Raw genomic sequence first — 25,418 nt, forward strand, 5'->3', positions numbered from 1 at the left:
AAAGGTCTTGAACAGATTAAGTCGACAGGAAGAATCGGTAGTCTGGAGCAGAACTTCCAAGATGGTTCCCGTCAGTTCTCACAATCTGCTAAATGGGAGAGCCCTCTCAGTAGAGATTGGCTTGTGCAACTTTGGCTCATGGAAAAGAGGGGCAAAGGCCATAAATATAAAAGGAAACCAATGGCACTTGGTTCTAGCCAGAGTACAGCAAACATGTTCAAAAGCCCCTCTACTTTTGGATTTTCTTTTAAGGGGTTGTTTCCTGGTGTAGCAGCTATGACGGATTATTCTGTTTCCCAAGAGAAGGTTCCACCCATGCAACCACCACTTAGCCAAACTGCAACAGATTTTCTGGAGCCAACTTCAGCAGAGGAGGTAAATAGTAGATCTCTATCATTTTCCGAATATTCTTATCTTTGTTAGATTGTTCATCTTTGGTGAGACTTTTCACAAACCTGATGCTGCTAATGTTATGTTTTTCTTTTTCAAATTTCCTTTTCTCCCTCTTTTCTGTAGTAACCTTATTTTCAAACACTATTTGTTGGATAAGTGTATTAAATTGTTAAAGTGTTAGTTCTTTAGCATTCAATTCTCTTAACATACTATGTTAAGCATATTGGCAAAATCTGATGAATATGTTTTCTTGAATATTGATAATCCAATCTGCCACTTGTTTCATTTGTTCACATTGTTATTATTTCGTGGTACTTATAATGTGTTTGTTAGTATGTTAGTGCAGCTATATGTTTATGTCATCAATTAAATTCAACTTGGAGGTAGCATGCATTCATCTACTTTCATATTTCCTGTGACAATCCTATAGAGAAGGATTGCTGTGAAGGGAAGCATTTGATATCAGATTGACTATCAACATTTCTAGTTCTTAGGTAGGTAGGTAATGCCTTGGTCGCTATGGTACCCGGACACTCCATTTTGCCCTGCGTACCTGTGTCGACACACGCCTTCACCCGGACATACCATTTTACCCTCTGCACATACAAGTCTGTATTTAATTTGTAATTTATAATTATATTTTCAGTTTATAACTTTATATTTTCACTATATAATATATTTTAGATATAGCATATATATTTAGATATTATTCAGTTTGTTTTGAATTTATTTTGTATTTATGTGATATTTAATATATATAGCCGTGTCCCCGTACCCATATTTTTTGGAATTGCCGTGTCATACCCTCCGCACCCGCACTTGCACCGATACCCAGGTGATATAGCTTGGTCGATATGATGTCAGACCTAGTGTTGATGATTTTTCTGGGCTTGATACCGTTTTTATTGGTTATTTGACTGGTCTATTTGGAATACCTATCTGTGATGAAGTCTCACTGTTGTGTTGGTTGTTGCTACAAAGGAAAGTGGCTCTGCTGGATTGTTTCATGGTGCCTACCTAGCAGTCAATCAGCAATGTGGCCTTAAAACAATACGTGGATGCCAAATTTGCTTATCAATGATGTTTAGGTCTTTCTTTTTTCTTTTTTGGTTATAGACAAATCTGATGGAAACAAACTCTATGTTATTGATTTGCAGCATGGAAGTTAACTGTACATAAATTTGATTTGTAATTTTATTGTCATAAAATAATTGACATAGTGTCCCTGTACCTGTGAGAAAGTGAGATATGCTCTCAATGACTCAAATGAAGTAGAAATAGTGTAGCGTTTTGCATAAATTGTTTATTTGTATTACTAGATTATTTTTTAGCTTTCTAGTCTTGTAAGTAATATATCCTCCAGCTGGACATCTGCCTCCCAACCAACCTATCAATGACAGCCTTGAGAACTTGATTCCAGTACACTAAATTGTTTTAATATGTGTACTCGTACACATATATGTTGATATATAATCCTTAAATGTACATATATATATATATATATATAAAGATACATATACATATATATATGTATACATGTCTCTATTTATATATATATATATATATATATAAATATATATATTTTATCTTCCTAAAATACCCTCAAGGATATTCTTGTAATTTGTCATTTTACGCATATTCCAATTGGAATATGCATTGTAATATTTGTTTTATTTTTATTTTTCTGTTTATTTATTTTTTGTTTTCGTATCACATTGGGGGCCTCCCAATAGAGACGTTGGGAGCCCCCAACGGTCACAAATGTGACCGTTGGGGGCTCTCCAACGTCTCCTTTGGGAGCCCCCAAGGTGGTCCCTTTTCATGCTTATAAATAGGGGATTTCCCCTTTGTATTTCTTAAGATTTGGAGGAGCTCTTGCTCCATTGTAAGGGGTTTTTATCCTCTTCTTTCTCTTCTTCAATAATATTCAACTTATGACTTTATGTCATATTTTTGCCCCTTGTGTGGGTTTATGTGTTAGCACATTATGTGCTTGTGTTGTTCCCTTTAATGGGTTTATTCGCACTTCATGTGCATGTGTATGGGTTTATTATTGAACCTAATGTATTCAAAGCCACTTTCTAACATGGTATCAGAGCCCGGTTACGATGGGGTTGTCTCTTGGCGCAACGGAAAGCGTGGTGCTCAAGAAATGGTGAAGTATTTGTTGTTTCTCTCTTTTTTTAGAAGTTTTCGGTATGTATCTCTTTTCTTAACATATTATGCATTATGAAACTATTTTTCTTGCACATTTAGTGTTTTTGATAGTTGAATAATTTCCTTTCACATTTCGCATGTTCGTATATTTTAAAATATCTACTTTTAAATTTGGTAAATTTGTTTATTGTTCAAATATATAATTCTTGGTTATATAGTTATCGATTTCTCATCACATATAATAGTAATTTATGTTTTGCAGAATTGTTTTTCAATTATGTGAGATTTATGATTTTTCATAAGAATTTCGTGATTAACCTATAAGTTAACTTTTTAAATACGATTTCTTGCTAGATTAATGATCTTTGTTTAAAAACTCTTTAATCTCATTTAAAGTCTAATTTGTTTTGAGTTCCTCTCTTGTTTATGGATTTTTGTGCATTTTTTGGAAAATCTTGATATAATTCTTGTATAAGAATCTCTCACATCTAAATCCTTGTTATGAATCCTAAGTAGTTCTCGTTAATGATAACTATTTATGAGAACTCCTAAAGATGTTTCAATGATTTCGGTTTATTTAAAGGTTTTTTGAAAAATTGTTTGTGATAAATAGGTTGTTTGAACCATTGTAAAAGATCTTTTAAAAGAATTTCTCACACTATAGAATGCATAGTGTATCTATTACATCTTTTTGGTATAAAAGATTTCGTTAAATTTATTGTTGCAACTTTACAAACTTGTTGGTTTGTATTTTTCACATAAGATTTCAAAACCTCTTGATTATATCTCTAAGGATGCCTACATTGGCCATAATATGGTCTTCTTTTAAATTGCATTTATCAAGCATAAAATTGCATAATTAAAGCTTGAGAGTCTCAAACATTTGCATCTTTTATGAAATACATGCATTATTGCATGTTTGATATTATTACTCTCTTTGCGTATTCTTTGTTCAAATGTTGTGAGAGTGCCTTCGTGCACATCTTTTCTAAAGTATTTGTACTCATATACGTATTGTCTCTTCGTAGACATTTCTACATTGTGGAGCTTTTGTGCACATTTCTTTTGGTGAAAGTGTAATGAATTTAGATATTGATTCTTTTGTTGAATCATTATAAAACATTGTAAGTGCTTATAGCACTTTGTACGTTTCCGCATATCTCAATCAAAGAATATTAAAACTTGTTGTATGGGATTTAATCCCAATTCTATAAATTTTCAAGTATTTTTGAATATCTTTTCTTGGGTATTGTGTTAAAGCTCTCATTGCGAACCATTACGGTTCTTGTGATTTCTTTGTTAAAAGCTTGACTTTCTTCTCTTGATTATCCCAAGATGATTTCTTTATGTCATTATGTTCTTTGAAAAAGTTTTTTTTTATGGTACTTATCTTATCCATCACAAGTTATATGATGCATCAATTCTTTTATGGCCCTATTGTTATATTAGAGATATTTGAGGTGAGTTATGGGCACCTTGGGACTCTAGAATGATTTGGTATATGAGTATGACACTCGTTTGATGTTGGCCATTGATCTTATGGATGCTCTTATCTATATATAAATGTGATGGATATATGATGTTTGAAACTTTAAAATGTTTTAAGGTATATTAAAATCAAGGTTTTTGGGATTATTTTCCAACCTTTTATTGTTTATGAATCTTATGAGTGCATTTGCACATTTGTGTTTTGTGCTTTTGTGCACAAGTGTTCTTAGTGTGCGTATGTTTACACATTTATTTTCAAGAAAAGTGTTCTATTGATTCAATGTTTGATTTATATATATGTTTGTCATTACAAGTTTTATTACCTCAAAGGTCTTCTCCTTTTATAACTCTTATTTAAGTGTCATCATATGTAGACCAGAATTTTATTACACCTTTGTGTGTTGATAGCCCTTTGTTGACTTTGTTTCTTTTGTTCTAGTAGCTAAACACACTTGTCTTGAGTGTTATCATATGTAGACAAGGCACGTTGATTCACACCATGGTGTGTGATCTTTAGTCCATGTTGGCATTTGTGTCCTTGTTCTAGTTGCTGAGTTATATGCCCATGGTTGGCTTATTTCACTCAATTCAAGTGCCATTTTATGTAGACAAGAGATGTATTGTGTTTTTAGCCCATGATTGGCTTAATACTCTTGTTTTAGTAGCTGAACATACTTGATCTTGAGTGTATTTTTACGTAGACAAGAGATGCTTTTTGTCCATGTTGGCGTGTATTCTCTTGTTCTTGTCGTTAATGCACTCATTTCAAGTATTATTTTATGTAGACAAGAGGTGTTTTTACACACCTTAGTGTGTGTCATTTGGCTTTAATGGCATTACATTTATATTCTTGATCTAGTAGCTTATACACTTGATTTACGGGTTTTGGAGGACTAATGAGGTAGTTGCTTGTAGTGGATAAACTATTTTTGAAAATTGCAAAATTTCTTGTGTTTTTTTTATACAAGTGAATCATATCTATGATATGTTTTTTAAATCAAATTGATATTTTAACATTTAATCTATATATTAAGTGCTTACAGTTTTTCGGCGACTTTTGTATTTGGTATGCAAAATAAGTCTTTTGTCTCAAATGATATTCATTTTTGAATCTTGGGTGGATGCTTTAACATATTTAGCCAAATCATGCTTCTTATGACATTTGTTTGACATAGATCTTCTCTCTAAAGATGTGAAAAACTCTATTGTTGATCTATGCATGTTAAATATACCTTTATAAAGCCTCTCTTATTAAAGATCATATTCGTCATGCCTTTGGACATTAGTATCCGTGTTCATTTAAAACTTTTTGGACTCTTGTGTTCATTTTGACTAAAGCATGTTTTGAGCATGTTCATTGATGATTTCTTAAGCATTAATTCATTTTATGATAGTATATGTATATGCTCATTATGGCCCTTTAGACCCTCATTCAATAAAGCATATGTAGCTTATGCCTCTTCGTAGGCTTATTGTGGTGTCCCTTAGTGGACCATTTTGTTATTCCCCATTATGGGGTTGTGTTTGTCCAATGATTGGACCTTATGAATGCATTATGCATTCTTGCAATTCGTTTCCGCTCACTCTTTAACATGATATTTGATCTTTTGAAACTTTGATTTTCTAAATTTTCTTTTCATACTAAAAGTAATCATCCTATTATGCGAAAATTTTTGCACCTTGTTAGGAATGTTCCATTTGAGTAAAGTGCAAAAATATTTTTTACTTGTTCTTTGTTGTTATTCTACAGGATCTTGGAGATAGGACAAAGAGAAGTACCCTGGATGGTTCGGGAAATGTGTTCACCCTTGGAAGACAATTGGAGGATGGCATTTTCAAGATTCAATTGCATCATTGCCGAAGCCTCTTGGTGTCTTGCCCTCTTTTCAATCTTTTCGTTTCCCCGCAAAGTTTGAGGGGGGGTGTTAAAATATGTGTACTCGTACACATATATGTTGATATATAATCCTTAAATGTACATATATATATTTATATATATAAAGATACGTATACATATATATATATATATATGTATACGTATCTCTATTTATATATATATAAATATATATATTTTATCTTCCTAAAATACCCTCAAGGGTATTCTTGTAATTTGTCATTTTACGCATATTCCAATTGGAATATGCATTGTAATATTTGTTTTATTTTTATTTTTCTGTTTTTTTATTTTTTGTTTTCGTATCACATTGAGGGCCTCCCAATAGAGACGTTGGGAGCCCCCAACGGTCACAAATGTGACCGTTGGGGGCTCTCCAACGTCTCCTTTGGGAGCCCCCAAGGTGGTCCCTTTTCATGCTTATAAATAGGGGATTTCCCCTTTGTATTTCTTAAGATTTGGAGGAGCTCTTGCTCCATTTTAAGGGGTTTTTACCCTCTCCTTCCTCTTCTTCAATAATATTCAACTTATGACTTTATGTCATATTTTTGCCCCTTGTGTGGGTTTATGTGTTAGCACATTATGTGCTTGTGTTGTTCCCTTTAATGGGTTTATTCGCACTTCATGTGCATGTGTATGAGTTCATTATTGAACCTAATGTATTCAAAGCCACTTTCTAACATAAATATGAAGAGAATTCAGTTCATCAATTTACAAAACATGTTGCATGTGAGTTTTGAATGAGATTTTATTGAGTTATTTGAAACCATAGTCACCTATATCGTTCAAGGTAATTTCTTGGCAAGGATTTTTCTTGGAAATATGTTCAAAAAGTTGTTTTTCCTCGAGAAAATCTCAGGAGTTTTAAAAATGGATTTTTTATAAATAAGAAAAGGTAAGAAAATAATCAGTTTTTTTTTTAATATTTTTTGTTGCAAAAATATAAGAAAATAAGTTTGAAAGTTTTTAGAATACAAAAGAAAAAAAGTGGTCATAAAATATACAAAATAAGTTTTTTTTTTCAAAAATATCGTGAAAATATTATGATAAAATCGTGATATTTTTCTGATATTATTGGCTTGATTTTGCCGATATTATTGTGATATCAGTGACACTTTCAAAATATTGGTGATATCAGTGACACTGTTTGAAACCAAACTAAGGTTAGGCTGGTGTCTCGTATCAAATAAATGACTACTTGAAAAAACTTATCCTTCCCAAGCGTTTAAATCAAGTCTTAAAAGTTCAATCGGCAATGATATTGCATGAGTTCTGAATGGGTTTGTTGAGTTATTTGAAACCTGATTTGACTAACATTGATGGTCAGAATGGCAATTCCGCTTCTTACAAGGTGCTGGAGTTTTGGGCATAACAATTTCACTTGTCTATACTTGGGGATATGACAATACATAATTATTCTGACATATTCAACCACTGATCAAAAGACGATTCCATTTTTATACTAACAAAGCGCAGTAGAGTGAAAACCATGGTTGCCAGTTGAGGAAGCGGGAGCGGGAAGCGAGGCACTTTTAAAATTTTAGGAAGCGGGGAAGCGTGGGAACACTTAGGACCGATTCGGGAAGCGTCTCGGAAGCGTCTCAGAAGCGACCTAGGAAGCGTCTCGGAAGCGAGGGAGAAGCGAAAAAAATAAAAAAAAAATAAAAAATAAAAAATAAAAAATAAAAAATAAAAATTTGAAAAAAACAGAGGAAGCGAGGGGGAACCGTGGGGGAAGCGAGGGGGAAGCGTGGGGGAAGCGAGGGGAAGCGTGATGGGAAGTGCGCTTCCCATTAAAGGGAAGTGCGTCCCCCATTAAAGGGAAACACGTTCCCCATTAAAGGGAAGCGCGCTTCCCCAAAAAAGGGGGACGCTTCCCCCCACGCTTCGGAAGCACGACGTTTCGCACTTCCGAAGCGCGCTTCCCCTTTTAGCTAGGCGCTTCCGGTAACCCTGGTGAAAACTATGTTGGTGCTGTCCTTGGTCCTTTAGCTGCAAACTTTTTCTTATATGAAATAGAATATTTTCTTAAAAAAATCCTAAAACTCAATTAAGGCCGAAAATATCTCAGAAATCCTGGAATCAGAAAATGCAACTCCTTGTGCTCCATGCGTCACTTTTCAGAACAATCCAACATTTTTTATTAGTTGTAGATCTAGTAGCAACCCAAAACGTTGAGGGACTAAAGCTGAATAAAGATATGACATAGATCCCTTAGCTGTTTTATACATGAATCTGTACCAAGAAATAGATTTCCTTCCTAGAGTTTGCCCAAAATTTCACCTACTTCAAGATCTTCAAAATGATCAGGAGCTGGACAGTGACTGACACAGTTAAATGTATAATTGATTTATGCTATATAAGGCTTCGGTAAACAGTTGGCAAATCAACTATGGGGTTGATTGGTGCTGTGCTTAGAGGAAAGAAGGAAAGTAAAATTTGTATACATGTTGATGTTCCACTTTTCTTATTTAGGAGTGATAGGAACCTACTATTATGTGATAGTACTTTCTTCGATCTTAGATTTCTACCGAAGTTCAGAGTCAAGCTATTACCTAGAAAGGAAATCTTCATTTTTTTCCTATACGAGTTCAGTATTAGGGAAATTTTCAAATACCCTCCAAACTTTTCGGTCTAATTCATGTGCACACCAGAATTCACACCAAAGTTTTTACTTGGGTTATTCAAATTGCCCCAATGATGAAGTAACATTAGGTTGTTCTTGGGTTAACGCTAACTCATGTTTTAAAGTTACCATTTTACCCCTTAACTCATCAGATAGAATTACTAATGTTTCCTTATTTTAGATGTTTGAACAAAGTTTGACTGTAGGGTTGTCAATGGAATGTATTTAATGTAAAAAAAGTTTAATGTTTACAATGATACACAAACTCTTGATCTCTCCAACATAAAACAAGATACTAAGCACTTTGTTACTTTCAATTTTTAGACTTTTTTTTATATAACCATGTTTAAATTCCAGCAAGCCAATCAACCCAATAATGACCCAACCCACTGATAGCACAACTGGGTCCGTGTCTGGTAGGCATAAAGTTTCAAGTTTCCAAACACAGATTTGGTTGTGCTATTAGTGTGTCGAGTCATTATTATGCTATGTCACAGGGATTCGGCCAACCGGGTGCCGCACCCACGTCGACGCGACGCGGTTGCGTGTGCAGGTGCGGCACCCGGTGCGGTCAACCGGACCTTGGGTGCGGTCAACGCACCCAGGGTCATTTGTGTCCAATTTTTGGACAAAAAAATGGCTGATTGATAGGGTATTTGTTTGCTTCTTGTAACTTGTGTTTGGTTGGTAAATACTAGCCAATACATGTTCCTAGGCATCATGGAAAAAATAAGGACGTTACCACTAATGATTACTTAAAGGGGTTTCATGGAAAATGAAAGAAGAATTAATTCTGCATGATTTTTAGTTACTTTTATCTTGGGAAGAAACTTCTTAGAGGCTACACTAATTGAATGTACTAACTGTATGCATTAAATTCACCCGACAACGTGCTGCATAAAGTTAAGAGTCTCGGTGTCTACATCCATTAGGTGCATCTAGTGAAAGCCAAAATTAACACAAAATTTCAAAAATGGATGACACTGAATGCCTTCGTAGCTTCTAGCTCTAGAGAGATGGTGGTTGTTGCTGCTGCCACTCAATATCATAGCTTCTAGCTCTAGCCAAAATAGAAAAAAAAGGAGCAAAGACGTAACAGCTGAGCGATTTAATGCATACAGTTAGTACATTCTACATGAACATTCATTAGTGTTAATGTTGTTAACTGTTAAAACTTAAAAATTATATATATATATATTTGCCGCACCCCCGCACCCAAGTTTTTTGAAAGTGCCGCACCCGCACCCATGTGACATAGATGTTGATTGGCTTTAGGGCTGTCAACAGGTCGGGTACCCGACCCATCAGGGTATACCCAAAACTGACCAAATAATAAATTGCCGAGTTCGGGTTTTATCAGGTCACAGAAATGAAATCCCAAACCTGGACCCACATAATTTCATAAATTTATTTTTATTAAAAATACATATAAAATACTCGGGTCAGGTTGAGTATCCGGGTAAAATGCCGGGTTGGGTCGGGTACCTAGCAAAAATCATGTCCCAAACCTAGCACGCATATTGCTCAGATTTGGTTGTGCTATTAGTGGGTTGAGTCATTATTATGTTGATTGACTTTAGGGCTGTCAAGAGGTCGGGTATCCATCCCATCAGGGTATACCCGAAACTGATTCGGGTTTTATCAGGTCATAGAAATGGAATCCCAAACCCGGACCCACATAATTTCATAAATTTATTTTTATTAAAAATACATATAAAATACTCGGGTCAGGTTGAGTATCCGGCAAAAATGCCGAGTTGGGTCAGGTACCTGGCAAAAATCATGTCCCAAACCCAGGATGCATATTGCTCGGGTTGGCGCTTTTTATGCCCATACCCGAGAATTCAGGTTCGAATTGGGTCATGCCCCGATACAAACCCAACCCATTGGCTTGATGGAATTTAAACTTAGTTATATAGACTAAAAAGTTTGGGGGTGTTTGAAAGTTTCCCTAAAAATAAATTTATTCAAATTATGTGGGTTCAGGTTTGGGATTCCATTTTCGTGATCCGGCAAAACCGAACTTGACAAATTGTTATTCGGTCGGGTTATATAGACTATACCTTGATAGGTCGGGTACCTGACCCATTGACAGCCCTAAAGCCAATCAACATAATAATGACCCGACCAATTGGTAGCACAACCAAGTTCGTTTGGAAACTTGGAACTTCATGTGTACCCAACACGAACCCGGTTATGTTATCAATGGTTCGGGTCATTATTGGGTTGATTGGCTTGCTGGAACTTAAAGATGAATATATGAAAGATTTTCTAAAAATTACTAGCGAGTATCCATTTGGTGTAGTGGTTAGTGTTAATTTTCGTGTTGGGAAGATCAAGAGTTCAAGTATCATCGTAAATAGTAATTTTTTTTATATTAAAAACATTCAGTTGACAACCCTATGGAATAGGGGTAAACTAGTAATTCTATCTCATGAGCTACAGGGGTAAAATGGTAAGTTCAAAACATGAGTTAGTGTTAATTCAAGAGCGACCCAAGATTAATTTATGATTGGGACAGTTTGATTAACCCAAGTAAAAACTTTGGTGCGAAGTTGCAAACTCTCACACTTGTTGTGCGCATGAATTGGATAAAAAAGTTTGGGGGGTATTTGAAAATTTCCGTCATATATAGCTGGAAAGCTGTTGGTTATGATTTTTTTCCTAATAACCATCAATATTAATGAGACTTATTTGTCACTTTATGCATTTGCCATGTGTCAATGATGTAAATTTTGTGATGCCCTTGCTTTATGAACCTTACCCCGCAAACATTTGGCTGATTATACTTGTATTAGAATTGGGAAATTCATTCTTTTCCTTTGCAGATCAAGATGGAGCCACTACTTGCGAGGGCAAACTTGCTTATCACAAGAGATATAGAGTGGGCAAACCTTATGCTTGGTTTTGAGCAGGTATATATATTATACGAGGTGAAGTGTAGAACACTCTTCATATGTCCCTAGTTAGTTTCCATAGTCACACTGCAATATGCATCCCTGAGTATCTCAAATTGAAATTCTGACATCAAAGTATAAATGGTGAAACTTGAAAGTTGAAACTATTCATGCCAAATGCTAAGATGTGGAAAAACTCAGGCCATGCGTCATTCAGTTGTGTCTTGGCCGAAATTATTTCTTTTGGTTTCAACAACTATGGCAGATACTGAAAGGAGGAATTTAGTTATTTTTAAGTTCTCTGAGATCAGATTGCTCAATATGCTCCTATCAGGTGATGGGTGTAACATTTGCTTCCCTAAAAACTTAAATTAAGGAACATGGTTCACTTTTAGTATTGCTTTTTCAGTGAGCCAACCAAATTTCCCATGTCTTAAGCTGGCACAAGAATTAAAGTATTTGCATCATTTATGGAAGATTATCGTTTATAATAGGAGATGGTTTAGGACTTAGAAAATGAAAATTATTTTTCTTTTTTCTTTTTTTGACAATATGAAAAGGAACTCTATAATTTTGGTTGAATATGAGGGTTCTAGTTTCAGTCTTGTCTAAGCATGGTGGTCAACTTGTCCATAAGTTTCACTGTCTTTTTTAACCATTCCATTTTTGGGATTTACAGGAGAACCGGTATGCTGTTGTTGATCCTGCCTATCCTCAATCAGTACGTAACTTCTCTACTTTGAATTTTCTTAATTTCTATTAAAAAGTCGTTACAGTTAAGATATAAAACATACATAGTGTTTAGTCTCTTTTGGGTAATTCTTCTGGTCTGATGCACTTTACTACTCATCCAGCCTGTGGGTTTTATCCGTGAGCAAAGCAACATTATCTTTCGGCAGGTGAGACATTTTTTGTCTCTTTTCTTGGTTAGCATTTTCTTTTCTTTTTGTCAGTACCTGGTTTTGTATTCCTCTGCTACTATTCTTGCTTAGCTTTTATTAGGGACAAGCTTTGCAAGGCTTATGTTAATGTTAATTTATCATGGTATTGCTGATATGAAGATAAATTTACAAATAGACTGTGATTGTTCCCTTGTGACTTACATTGTAAAGTTGCGTTTAGAGTCTGTTTTGCTTTTGTTGAGTCTGATGTAAGCTGCTCGGTTTAGAGATCTTCTTGTGTTTGTGCACTTGTGTATCACTTTGTTGGTATTGTGATTGTGCACATCTTGTTTCATTTCATAGTATCATAGTTCCTGTAGTATTGAAAGTCATCTTAGGTGTGCTCTCCTTGTGGTGGTGGACATCTTAAAGCATTTCAAGTTATCATCAAGTCATCTCCTTCTACGTGCTTGCCACTATGGGACAAGCTCAATGAAAGCAAGTAATTGATATGGGCTACCACCATGGAAAACCATATCAAGGGAAAAAAGTTATGGAGTCTTGTTAGTGAAATTACAAATAAACCCCAACTTAAGCTATAACAAGAAGGGAAGGAGACCAAATCAAGGCTCTCGCCAAAGAAAAGGCGAAAGCTTTGCAAGAATATCAAGGAAAATGGAGGATTGAGAGGCTAACAATGCTCAAATACTCTCATGATTCATGAATATTATGGAGTTCAAGATTGCTACAAATATCATCAAGTTCAAGAAATCATGCGGTGCAAAATTTTTCTTAAGGAGCACATTCATTCAAAAACATATGGCTGGACTATATTATCTCCAAGATAAGGTACGTACTACCAAACAAGAACATAAGAGTTGAAGAGATTTTTATGGTTTCTTATCCCCTATTTAGGATGAATTGACTATGCTAGAACCTAAGTGAAAAGGTTTGACAATTGACATGGGAAAACAAGTAGAAAGAGAAAATCTTTTGTCTTTCCTATATAGTCTTAGACTTGAATTTGAGCAAGTTCGGTCCTCTTTACTTCATAGAACTTTCGCTCCTTCTATAAGTGATGCCCTTGCTCAAATATGTCAAGAAGAAACTAGACTTGGAATTTACAAGTCTAGTGATGAGGTTCTTGCTGTAGCAAGACCCGAGAACTATGTAAAAACTTATAAACCTCCTCACTTTGATAAAAAATATAATGGAGGACATAATGGGGGAGGATACAATGGGGAATGATACAAAGAAAGCAAAAATTACTTGTCATTATTGTAAAAAATAAGGGTAGATTGTCTCAAACTCAAAAAGTTGGCCGCGGTAAGTGAAGAACTTCAAGAAACAAGAAAATGAGGCAACTTCAATGATTTGACGATTGCCAAAATTATGGAGGCCGTTTCACAAATTGTAAAAGCTACTCCTTCTACGTCCGGTGTCGCTGTTTCTTCCTCTTTTCCTCCGGGTAAGTCCTCTTAGATTTTGGATTCAGGAGCTTCTTTTGAACACATAATGAGTCCTTGCTATCTGATTGCACTAATTCATAATTTTCATGTGTGTTAACTGTCGGTGAAACTTTTTTAAAAGTTAAAAGTATAGAAAATCTTAACAAAACTATAAGTGATTCAAATAAATTCTTTGTTCCAAATGTTAGGGTTATCCCAAAACTTGATTTAAATTTTTTTCGGTTTCTCAAATTTTCGATTATGGGTGAAAGGTCTTCTTCTCATCTAAGGCTTGTTGGGTGCAGCATCTCTAGTGAAGGAAGCTAATTAGGCAATGCTATAGAAGAGAAAACCTTTATTATATGAACTCTTTATGTCTACCCTATGTCACATAGGTGCGGGTGCGACGAGGCAACACCCTAAAAAAATTTGGGTGTGGGGGTGCGGGAGGGTATATATACACACACAGAGAGAGAGAGAGAGAGAGAGAGAGAGAGAGAGAGAGAGAGAGAGAGAGAGAGAGAGAGAGAGAGAGAGAGTTTGGGTCTAGATTAAGTGTGGATCTTAATATAGAGATCCACACTTGATCAAGACCCGGGTATGAAAACCCCCTTTTCTCACTCTCTCATTTTGGGGTTTTGTGCCCCCCCATCTTTTTTAATAAAAAGGTGAGGTACACAAAACCCCCCTTGTCTTTCTCTCGTGAGGGTTTCAACCGAAAGGGCATCCCTTCTCTCTTTCTCTTTGGCAAATTGGATAAACGAGAAGAAGAAGAAGCGGAAGAGCAGGTAGCTGCTCACCGGTACTCTCTCTCTCTGGCAGATTGGAAGAAGGAGAAGAAGAAGAAGAAGAAGAAGAAGAAGAAGAAGAAGAAGAAGAAGAAGAAGAAGAAGAAGAAGAAGAAGAAGAGGAGGTGAAGGTCCAACCCTTCCTCTACCTCTTTCATCTTATTCTTCCTTCTCCTTCACCTTATCTTCTTCTTTCTCTTTCGTCTTCTTCCCTCTCCTCTTCCGCTTTCTTCTTCTACTTCTCTTTTTTCTTCTTCTTCCTTCTCCTCTTCTTCTTCCTCATTTTTCTTCTTCCTCCTTGTTTCATCGACATAAAAAAAAGGGTCACAAATTTTTAATGGTCTAAAACGAACTCGTTCAAGTCTGTTTTGGACAAATATAACCTTGGGTGCATGTTGACCACACCTAGGGTTATATTAACCGCACCCACACCCACACCCGCGTCGCATCGCGTCGATGCGGGTGCGACACCTAGTTTAGTGAGTCCCTGTGACATAGTGTCTAGCTAAGGATTCTTTTTGTAATCATGCTCAAGAAATTGATTTACATCTTTGTCATAGATAATTAGGACATCAAAGTATATCCAAACTCTCTCTCTTTTCATTTTTGGAGAAATTTTGTAAAGAAAAGTAATATTTATGTAAGGATTGTATCCATGGAAAAATGCAAATGGTGCCTTTTGGATCTAGATCTTCCTTGACAAATGAAATTTTTTAATTGGTGCATTCGGATGTATGGGGTCTCGCTCGTGTCATGTCAAAAGGTGGCTATTCATATTATGTCATATTCATAGATGATTTTATCAGACATACTTGGATCTACTTCTTTAAGTTCAAATCCAAAGTTTTTTCATGTTTTAAAGATTTTTATAATCTTGTTAAAAATCAATTTAAAACAAATATTAAGATCTTTCACTTTGACTCACAGGGAGGGTATCTTTCAAATGAATTTCATTCTTACCTAAATTTTTTTGGTATTGTGCATCAAAAATCATGTCTTAGGACTTATCAACAAAATGAAATTGCCGAAAGAAAACATCATCATATTATTGAAACTACTAGGACTTTACTTATTTCAAAAGAAGTTCCAAAGAAATTTTGGGTCGAAGCCGGACTCACCGCAGTCTATTTGATAATTAGAATGCCTTCTCAAATCCTAGAAAACAAATATTCAATTGAAAAATTCTTTAAGATCACTTCCGATTTGAAAAGATTAACGGTTTTTGTATGTAGATGTTATGTGCTTCTTGAAAAATACAACAAACTCTATCTCAAATCTATTGAATGTGTTTTTATTGGATATGTCGATAATAAAAAAGGCTATCAATGCTATGACTCAAAAAATGATAAATTTTATCTATCTAGAAATGTTACATTTCTTGAAAAGGAAAAAAGATTTGATCTTGAAAAACCTAAGGAAGAATCTCATTAAGCCTTTTAATTTGACTTATTGCCTAAGTCATGATGATGATGATAAAGTTAGTAATGATGTCGAGCCAAACAATGAACCAAATGAAGAAAGCGAACCGACTCATAACCTTATACAAAACTCTAGACGTGATAATAGGGAGCATCCATGTACTTTTGAAAAATTTAGTGAACCACTCAATATAAAAGAACCTAGTGTTAGCAAATCTAAACAAATACCTAGAACTCTTAGTAGGTTTGTTTCATATGAATCTTTTCCCTCAAATTATAGGGCAGGCCTTTTAGCAATTCACTCATATTATGAGTCATCCAACTATAAAGAAGCCAAAGACAAAAGAATGAGTTGAGGCTATACAAATAGAATTAGATCTATTACATACGGTCCATTCTTGGAAAGCCCAACACCTTCCCAAGGGAAAATATATAATAGGATGTAGATAAGTGTTCAAAACAAAGAGTGATGGATCCTTAGAAAAATACAAAGCTAGGTTAGTTGCAAAAAAGTATTCACTGGAATATGGTATAAACTATGAGAAAACCTTTGCTCCAGTAGCTCGCATGACTACAATTAGAACATTAGTTGCAGTAACATCCATTAGAAATTGACTTATAAATCAGTTAGATGTTAAGAATGCCTTCTTAAATGAAAATTTAAATGAAGAAGTTTACATGGATCTTTCCCCTAGTCTGGCTATTGAAAATGGTATGGTTCTTTGCATTCAGAAGGCTTTATATGAGCTTAAACAAACCCCTAAAGCATGGTATGATTGGTTAAGTGAAACTATGCTAGATTTTGTATTTAAATCATGTTATACTGACACTGTTCTTTTTATAAGATCTATAGGTACTTTGTTTACCATTTTGCTCTTATATGTTGATGATATCACTTGGAATGATTCAAAAGAAGTTGAGAAAATTAAAATTATGCTTAAAAAGTCTTTTGATATGATTGACCTTGGTTTTTTGAGATATTTTTTAGGTATTGAATTAGCCTATTCATCAAGAGGATACATTTTGTCTCAAATTAAGTTTGCGGCCGATATTGTTGCACGTTTGGAAATCACTGACACGAAATATGTTGACACTTTTGAAGTAGTTAATGCCAAAACGAGAGTTGAAGACAAAGTTTTATTAGATGATCCAACTCTTTATAGAAAACTTATTGGATCATTAGTGTACTTGTCTATTACTAGATCGAATATTGCGCATGCAGTACATATTGCAAGTCAGTTTGATGCTTTTAGCATATGCTTACATCGGTTCATATAAGTGTTGTGTTGCGAATAGTCCGATACATCAAGAAGCTATATATAAAGGGTGATTCTTATCCTCTTTCTCATCTTTAAATCTTATTGCTTATACTAATTCTGACTGGAGAGAAGATCTCAATAACTGACACTCAACTACGAGTTTTTATGTGTTTTTAAATGATTCCTTAATTTCTTGGAGATGCAATAAGCAAAAAAAGTGTTTTATCTTCCACGGAGGTTGAATATAGGACGATGACTACAACAACAACCGAGGTCATGTGGATGAGTTCATTATTTATAGAGATGGGTATTGATGTCTCAGAACCTTCAAAGTTATGCTGTGATAACAAAAGTGCTACATATATAGTCAACAATCAAACATTTCATGAATGAATGAAGCATATCGAAATGGATTGTCACTACGTTCGAGAAGAAGTCTTGAAGGGGACAATTACTTTACCATATGTTTAGTCCAAATTTCAGATTGTGCGCTTCTTCACCAAAGCTCTTCCTCTACTAAGATTTCTTTTTCTTCTTAACAAACTTTCAGTGATTTCATTGTAAGTTTGAGGGGGAGTGTTAAATTACAATGTGTATATATATAGGTATTTTGGTCATCTTTACTTATGTAATAAATACAGTCCAGCAGGGAAAATATCAAACGATACAGAAATTATAGCCCATTAAATATTGAAAAACAAGCAAAACAAAAAAAGAAAGATTGTAAAATCGCAGACACGCTCCCAATGAAGTATAACTTATATCAATCATAATAAAAGGATATGAAATCATGATGCTTCATCTGAGCCATTATATCCTCATGTTTGTCTAGTCTTACATGGTTACTGTCCTCATCTTCAGCTTTCTTGCACCCATCTAGTCGGAATTACGAAATCAGGACAGACAATCTTTATTGAGAAAGAACCATGATGGGCTCATGTTCATTTCATTTGGAATTTGGACATTGAATTGTTAGTCGGATCTCAAAAGCAGCCAGTTTCTGATTTCTTGTCATCAGGGTTCCTCTTGAATAGTGCTCAACTCCTGGATATAAATTTTCTAGGTGCTCCAAGTTATTGAGTGAAATCTGGAATGTTCACTTGAGATCAGCTATCCAATTAATAGTTGAATTTAAACATAAAAAGTGCATCTTGAGAAAAAGTTATGTGAAATAACGTCAAAGTCATTCAAGTGTGAAATTCTCTAGGAGATTGCTGTCCTTGTTGTGGAACAGAATACCTCTAATGCCTTTCATGCTCTCTACTTTATGTGCAAGATGAAGATACTTCACCCAAAATTTTGTTTCTTTTTCAAGTCATGTTGTTGACTTCGAATGATTATTTGGCATGTGCGTCTGAAAGTGGAAAAAAAGGTCAATCTGTTTTTCCAAGATGATGTGTAGGCCATTCATTTCTTTGTGGCATATAACTATATTGCTGATTATGTATTTCAGCTATTGCGTACAAGGCGCCCTTTCATTGCTTACATAACTGATGCCCAAGGGAATGAGCTATTCAGAGTGAGATTTTTTACACGTTCTGATTCATATTCAGCTTTCCAATTATCAATTTTGGAGCTTAAAGTTTTACATAAATATTGTATGCTATTACCTAGTTTAGGTACGCAGGCCCCCTTGGTTGATAAATAGCACTATTTATGCAGAGATAAATGGTAAGGTATGTTACCTCCTTATCCTATCTTATATCGCCTTTATTTCTCTTATTAATAAGGGAATATTATTCAACATGTGATTAAGGAGTTCATGGGATCGGGTTTCTACAGGAAATTGGTGTGGTTCACAGGAGGTGGCATCTTTGGAGGAGAATATACGATCTATACCTGGGGTGATATCTTGTTGCAAACTCGAGTTTTAATATATTTTGCCATCTGCATAATCACTTTCCTCCCTTATTGAGCGTAGCTTCATGTCATTAATTATTTGGGTTCACAGACTCTCCAAAGGCGGCTAGTATTAATGCCTAGGATGCCTTTCTTTTTTGGTTTTTAATACTATAGTGAAGTCCATTTAGTTTTAATTGAAAGAGATGTTCAGAAGTAACTACTGCCACGTACCATGTAACTTTAGTTTGAGGGTATTTGTTTTCTTTTTGTCATTGAAAAATAACAGATGATCAGTGTTTTGAGGTAGCCATTCCCAATTCATACTTGGAGTTAAAATATGAGACTTCTCATGCTTCACTAGAAGAACTTCAAAATGGATATCTAGTCTTATACATGTAGATTAAATCCATTGATTTTAAATATAAGTCAGCTCTGCAGAATGTGCAATGATTAACCAGTAAAACCATTTTGTGAAAATTTCCTCTCAAGATTTCAGTCTGCTTCAGAGCTTGCTGAAACACTACAGTTCATTTGCCAATAGCCTGCTAAAATCCAAAGCCGACCTCCAGAGATTGAAAATCCATTTAAGTTTTTAAGAAAAATGTTTTCAGTTGAACAGAAAATAGAAGAATAGAGATGGGAACAATGTACTGGATGCATGAGATGAATTAAAGATTCATGAAGGGATTTAACTTTCTCGTAATTGAATTTCAAGAAGCTTTTAGATATATCTAGCAGTTGTTACCAATAGAGTCAATTAGGATATAAATCCAGATTTATGCATAACTTACTGGTGATTGTATTTGAACATAAATCACCAAAAATAAATGAAATAGTGTTAAAATGTATCTCCAAAAACATTATTGTAAGTATATATATATACTTATATACATAGAGATGCGTATACATATATATCATGTATGTATACGTATCTCTATATATATAAATATATATATATATATATATATATATATATATATATATATATATATATATATATATATATATATATTCACCCAAAAGGGCATTATTGTAATTTCCCATCTTGCGCATATTCCAATTGAAATATGTTGTAATTTTCTTTTTCTTTATTTTTGCATTTCTTTTTCATTTTTATTTTTTATATTTTTGTCATAAAGGTGCATTGGGGGTCCCGCCAATAGAGTCGTTGGGGACCCCCCCAACGACTCCTTTGGGAGCCCTCTCTTGCACCTCATTTCTCTTGTATAAATAGGGGTGTTCCCCCTCACTTCTCCTAAGCTCGAGAGTCTCAAGCAGTGTTGTTAAAAGCGTTGAGGCGTAGCGAGGCGCTCCACCAAAATCTGAGGCGAGGCGTAAGCCTCGAGGCGCAAGCCTCGAGGCGCAAAGCGTAAGCCTCAAAAAAAATATTTTTAAACTTAAAAAAAACTATAAAAATGATCTAAAATTATAAATAAATAAGAAATGCTTTATTGATGAAGCGCCAACCAACACGAAATAAAAAATCTCAAATAAATACGAAAAAAATATGAGATTAACATGTAAAAGTAGCATTAATGCAACAACTTGATCTATATAAGTATCTAATTGCATAAATATGAGCATTCATTCAATAAAAAACTAACATTAACAACAAAATGCATATTAGCACTAACAACATCATGTCATAATTAAAAAATGCATGTTAACATTAACAACCAAATGTTAATGTATTTGTCCAGAATTCTTTAAAATAAGAGTGTTAACATTCACAATTACAACTGAAAGTCCCAAAAAACATATAAATGGCCAATAGCTCTATGATATGAATTAGGGCCTAGGCTCTTGTTGTGTCTCGTCATCATTAATATTTAAGTCTTCAATATCATCATCTGAAGAATCCATATAAATAGGTTCTTCTTCATCTTCATTCTCTGACTCTTCATCATCTACACTTTCTTCATCCACGTCCTCAATTACTTCTTTTGCTTTTCTTTTTCCTTCAATAAAAAAACATGTATTAAATATTTAGGTTATGTAATTAAAAAAATACATTTATATTCATAGCTAGGTAAAAGGAATATAACTTTACCTCGATCTCTTGAAGACATGTCTTGCCTAAAACCATTTTGTGAAACATGAGGTGAAGTGACTTTTTCAATAGGAACATGCTCAATAGGAACATGTTTTTCCTGCTGTTAACATATTTCCAGCTGCCACATAATTTGGTGCATTATCTGTAATGAATTGCACCACATTACTTTCACCAACTTCTTTAACAACTTCTTCAAACAACTGACACAAATTTGCACCAGTTTTTTCCATGTCGCTGATGTCAACAGACTTCAAAAATACTGTCCCAGATGAGCTGTTCACAAGAAAATTAATTAAGTTTCTTCCTTTCCCATCTGTCCAACCATCTGCCATAATACTGCAACCAACCTTTGGCCACTCTTTTTTGAACTCTTTCAAAATTTCATGAGTACAATCTACCTCGTCCTTCAAAATCCACGTTCTGATCTCATGATAAGAAGGTGGTTTGAACCCTCGCCCATAATTTGCAATAGCTTCTACCATTGCACCAAAATATGGACTGTTGCAAAGATTAAATGATAAGGCATTTGCATAAAAAAATCTACCAATGGCACGACATGCATTTTTTCTTTCATCCCTTTTGAAAGCAGTGTTTATTGTGGTTTGCCGTGCTTCTTTGTTCACAAAAAGGTCCATAGGACCAGCTGCACTTGTTTTTGCATCACTACCTGATCTACTAGCTTCTTTATTCACATTATCGCCGGTTGATGATCCAAAATAAACACTTCTCCCGATATCCAACTTGGTTTGCTCTAACTCTTCTTTCTTTAGCCTCTGATCCTTTAGATGATTCTGAAAAAATCTTTTCACGTCATGTGGAACCGCTTCGCACATGCTTACACCATGCTTTGTGCCAGCTAAGTGATGTTTTAGCCTATAGATGCCTCCTGTAGTCTGTTTATGACAGTAATTGCAAATTACATGTCCTACAAGTTTAGGATCTTTAGTAGGATTTGGAACTTTAACTCCATGATCCCATCCTACATCTTTTGCCATTTTTCAACTGCAAAAATACATAACACAAAATATATATTAACATCATGCATTCTGCTGACCACATTACATGAAAACAAATGCAAAATAAACAATCTTGGTGTATAAGCTATATACGAATCCTAGAAAAAAACATAATTGACGAGAAAAAAATAATAAATATAATTAGGTCAGTTTTTTAATTGGGTCTCAAAGTTCATTCAATAATGCACACTTATAGCCACACACACACATAGTAGAGATAGAGTGGAGGTGGTTTGGATCCCAGATTTCTTCTCAAAAACAAAAAGAAAACACCAACCAACTCCGGAGATCAACCCCAAGAAATTGTGAAAATGCCGGAAAAAAAAACATATATTGAATATGCTAAACAGAGGTCACCATTATGTTTGAATATTTCAATTGTGTGTTCTATCTCAGTTTACACAGTAGTGAAAAGAAACCTACAACCCCACAATCTGTTTTAGTTTGCTTCATTATCCTATTGTAAAAGCACTCAAAACTGAGACTGTTTTCATACTCAAAGATGTGAGCCAATAAAAATCACAAATTAATTCAATTAAAATGGGTTATAGTGTAAAATATCCTATGGATCAACATCTAGATAGACCTAATAGCATCTTGAGAGATCCTTAAATAGTCAGTTTGAAGAAAAAGTTGCTTTTTATTGTTTCATTCAACAAATTTATTTCCAAAATGTAGGTCGGGTGGGCTCCTATACATCAGAAACTGATTGAAATAACCATACAACTGCTCCTTTATGTCCAACTTTTATCTTCAAGAGAAGTTGCGCTGAAGTGACCACCAACATGACAAGGGATACAAGTTCCATAAGAGCCTTTTCAGTTCCATAAGAGCATTATTGACGAAAAACCAATTCAATGCATGCTTAAACAATTCAGGACATCGCATATTTGATTGCACACCAAGAAATCATCATCGCTACGGTTATATGGACAAAAAAGGAAACCAAGGGACCGCAGTCATATGGATAAAAAATGACTACAATTATTAATAAAAATCTATTTCATATGGACAAATCAAACTATTTGCTGCAGTCAGGGCTGGGCTAGGACTGGGCTGAGCTACAAAAATGGATAAAAATCTATTTCATATGGAATCAGGGTTGGGGTAAGACTGGGCTTTTAAAAAAAAAAAAAATTTAACTGTTTCGGGAGGCAGGACTGGGCTACAGCCCAGTCCTGCCCCCCCCCCCCTAGATACGCCCCTGGTTAATAAAAAAAAAAACGAAAAAGCCATACCTGAAGGAAAACGATGATCGGCGACGAGTGGTGGCCGGCGGCGAGTGGTGGCCGGCGACAGCAGTGCCGGCGGCGAGTGGTCCCTTCTCAGCAGAGGCGGTGATCGGCGAGTGGTGGTCGGCGACAGCAGTGGCGCGGCGAGTGGTGGTCGGCGACAGCAGAGGCGGCGAGTGGTGGTCGGCGACAGCAGTGGCGGCGGCGAGTGGTCGCACGGCGAGTGGTCGCACTGCGAGTGATCCCTTCTCAGCAGAGGCGGTGATCGGCGAGTGGTGGCCGGCGGCGAGTGGTGGCCGGCGGCGAGCAGTGGCGGTGGACGAAAGGGGACGGAGTGGAGAGAGAAGGGGCGAGGGCTTTCCCTCGCCCCGAAGCACTTGTGTCTTTTTTAAAGACACAGGTTCTCGATCTTTCGAGAATACGGGCCCGGATCCGGGTCGAACTCGGGTCCGGGCCATCCGATGTTTAATGCGCGCCTCACTTTGAGGCGCGCCTCGCCTCAAGGCGTACGCCTCAAGGCGCATGAGGCGTACGCCTTGAGGCTGTTGCGCTTTTTACGTGCGCCTCAAGGCGAAAAGGGTCTCGCCTCGAGGCGAGGCGCGCTTTTAACAACACTGGTCTCAAGCATTTTGTTCTTTCTATAAAATACATGCCATAGTGCATGTTTACTATTTTTACGCTTTTGCGTACTTTGTTCAAGTGTTGTGAGAGTGCCTTTGTGCACATCTTTTCTAAAGTATTTGTGCTCGTATGCGTATTGTCTTGTCATAGACAATTTTACATGGTATCAAAGCAAGGTTGATTATTGAAGATCGTGGGATTCTCTTTTTTTTCGAGTGCCTCGAAAAACGTGCCTTCCGATCTTTGAAGTTTGAAGTGGTGGATCTTTCTTCTCAAATATTTTAGAAGAATCTTGTGCAAAGTTGGTGTTGGAAATATTGTGTTGGTACGCTTTTCTCCCTCCCTCTTTACTCTCTAATGGGCGAAAAAGCGTCTCATTTCGCTCTTGGTTTCAAATTAAATGGGTCCAACTATCATGTTTGGGCCGGAAATATGGAGGCTCATATAAAAGGGAAGGGCCTATGGGGATATGTACTTGGCCCAATTCCGGAACCGGAACCCAAGATTACCGTGATAAATGAAAGCGAAATCAAGATTCTTGAGGGAGAAGAAAGAACCAAAGCCCTTAAAGAATACTCCAAGAAGCACGATGAATGAGAAATGAAGAATTTCAAGATTCTTTCATGGTTTTTCTCATCCGTGGAAACCAAGATTAATGCCAACATTATTAAGTTCAAAAAGACATCAGAAGCTTGACATTATATTGAAAAAATGTACACATCAAGGGATCTATCTCATAAGTATTATCTTCAAAAGAAGCCTTTCTCCCTTACTCAAGGTGAAATGACGATTATGGAATACTTTGCCGATCTTTCCTGTATTTGGGATGAGCTTGCAATGCTTGAACCAAAATGGAGTGGAGAGGCAATTGAGCTCCGTCACAAGCAACTTGAAGAAGATCGGTTCTCCAACTTTTTGAATGGGCTAAGGCCCGAATTTGAGCAAATAAGGTCATCTCTTCTTTTCTCTTTTTCTCCCCCTTCTCTTGAAGATGTTCTCACCAAATTAAGTGGTGAAGAGACTCGTATGAATTTATGTAAACAAGGACCAAATGTTCTTGCGGTCCCTTATAATATTGAAGAAAATAGTGAGGTCAATGTCGTATCAAGACCCGAAAACAATGTAAGAACCTATCGTCCCCCTCACTTTAATTTTCAAAATCAAGGTGAAAATGGTGGTCAAAGAGGAAAAAGGGACTATAGCAAAACTATCTGTCATTTTTGTAAAGAACCGAGGCATATCAAACCCGTATGTCTCAAATGGAAGAAGCTCCTAGCCATGACTACCACTGGTGTACCGCAGAAGGAGGAGGCATCTTCGAGTGGGACCCTCTCTATAAATCAAATAGTGGAAGCTCTTCAACCTCTCCTCAAGGGATCTACCTCCGGTGCCGCTATATCCACTT

The 25,418-nt window shown here is 35.8% G+C and overlaps 1 protein-coding gene across 4 annotated transcripts in view; it reads left to right on the forward strand.

The window, feature by feature from the left end:
- The window catches only part of LOC149813461 (scramblase-like protein), a 58,617-nt gene that overhangs the window by 19,948 nt on the left and 13,251 nt on the right, over positions 1-25,418 (forward strand). For all 4 annotated transcript variants that reach the window (XM_089992480.1, XM_089992483.1, XM_089992482.1 and 1 more), the window contains exons 3-9: positions 29-375; positions 11,387-11,473; positions 12,135-12,176; positions 12,310-12,354; positions 18,703-18,768; positions 18,869-18,925; positions 19,032-19,093. In XM_089992480.1, the coding sequence (XP_089848606.1) occupies positions 29-375; positions 11,387-11,473; positions 12,135-12,176; positions 12,310-12,354; positions 18,703-18,768; positions 18,869-18,925; positions 19,032-19,093 (706 nt within the window). The remainder of the gene's footprint in view (positions 1-28; positions 376-11,386; positions 11,474-12,134; positions 12,177-12,309; positions 12,355-18,702; positions 18,769-18,868; positions 18,926-19,031; positions 19,094-25,418) is intronic.

Source organism: Nuphar pumila, chromosome 16 (genome assembly GCF_984573655.1).
Source record: "Nuphar pumila chromosome 16, dmNupPumi1.hap1.1, whole genome shotgun sequence".
NCBI lineage: Eukaryota > Viridiplantae > Streptophyta > Magnoliopsida > Nymphaeales > Nymphaeaceae > Nuphar > Nuphar pumila.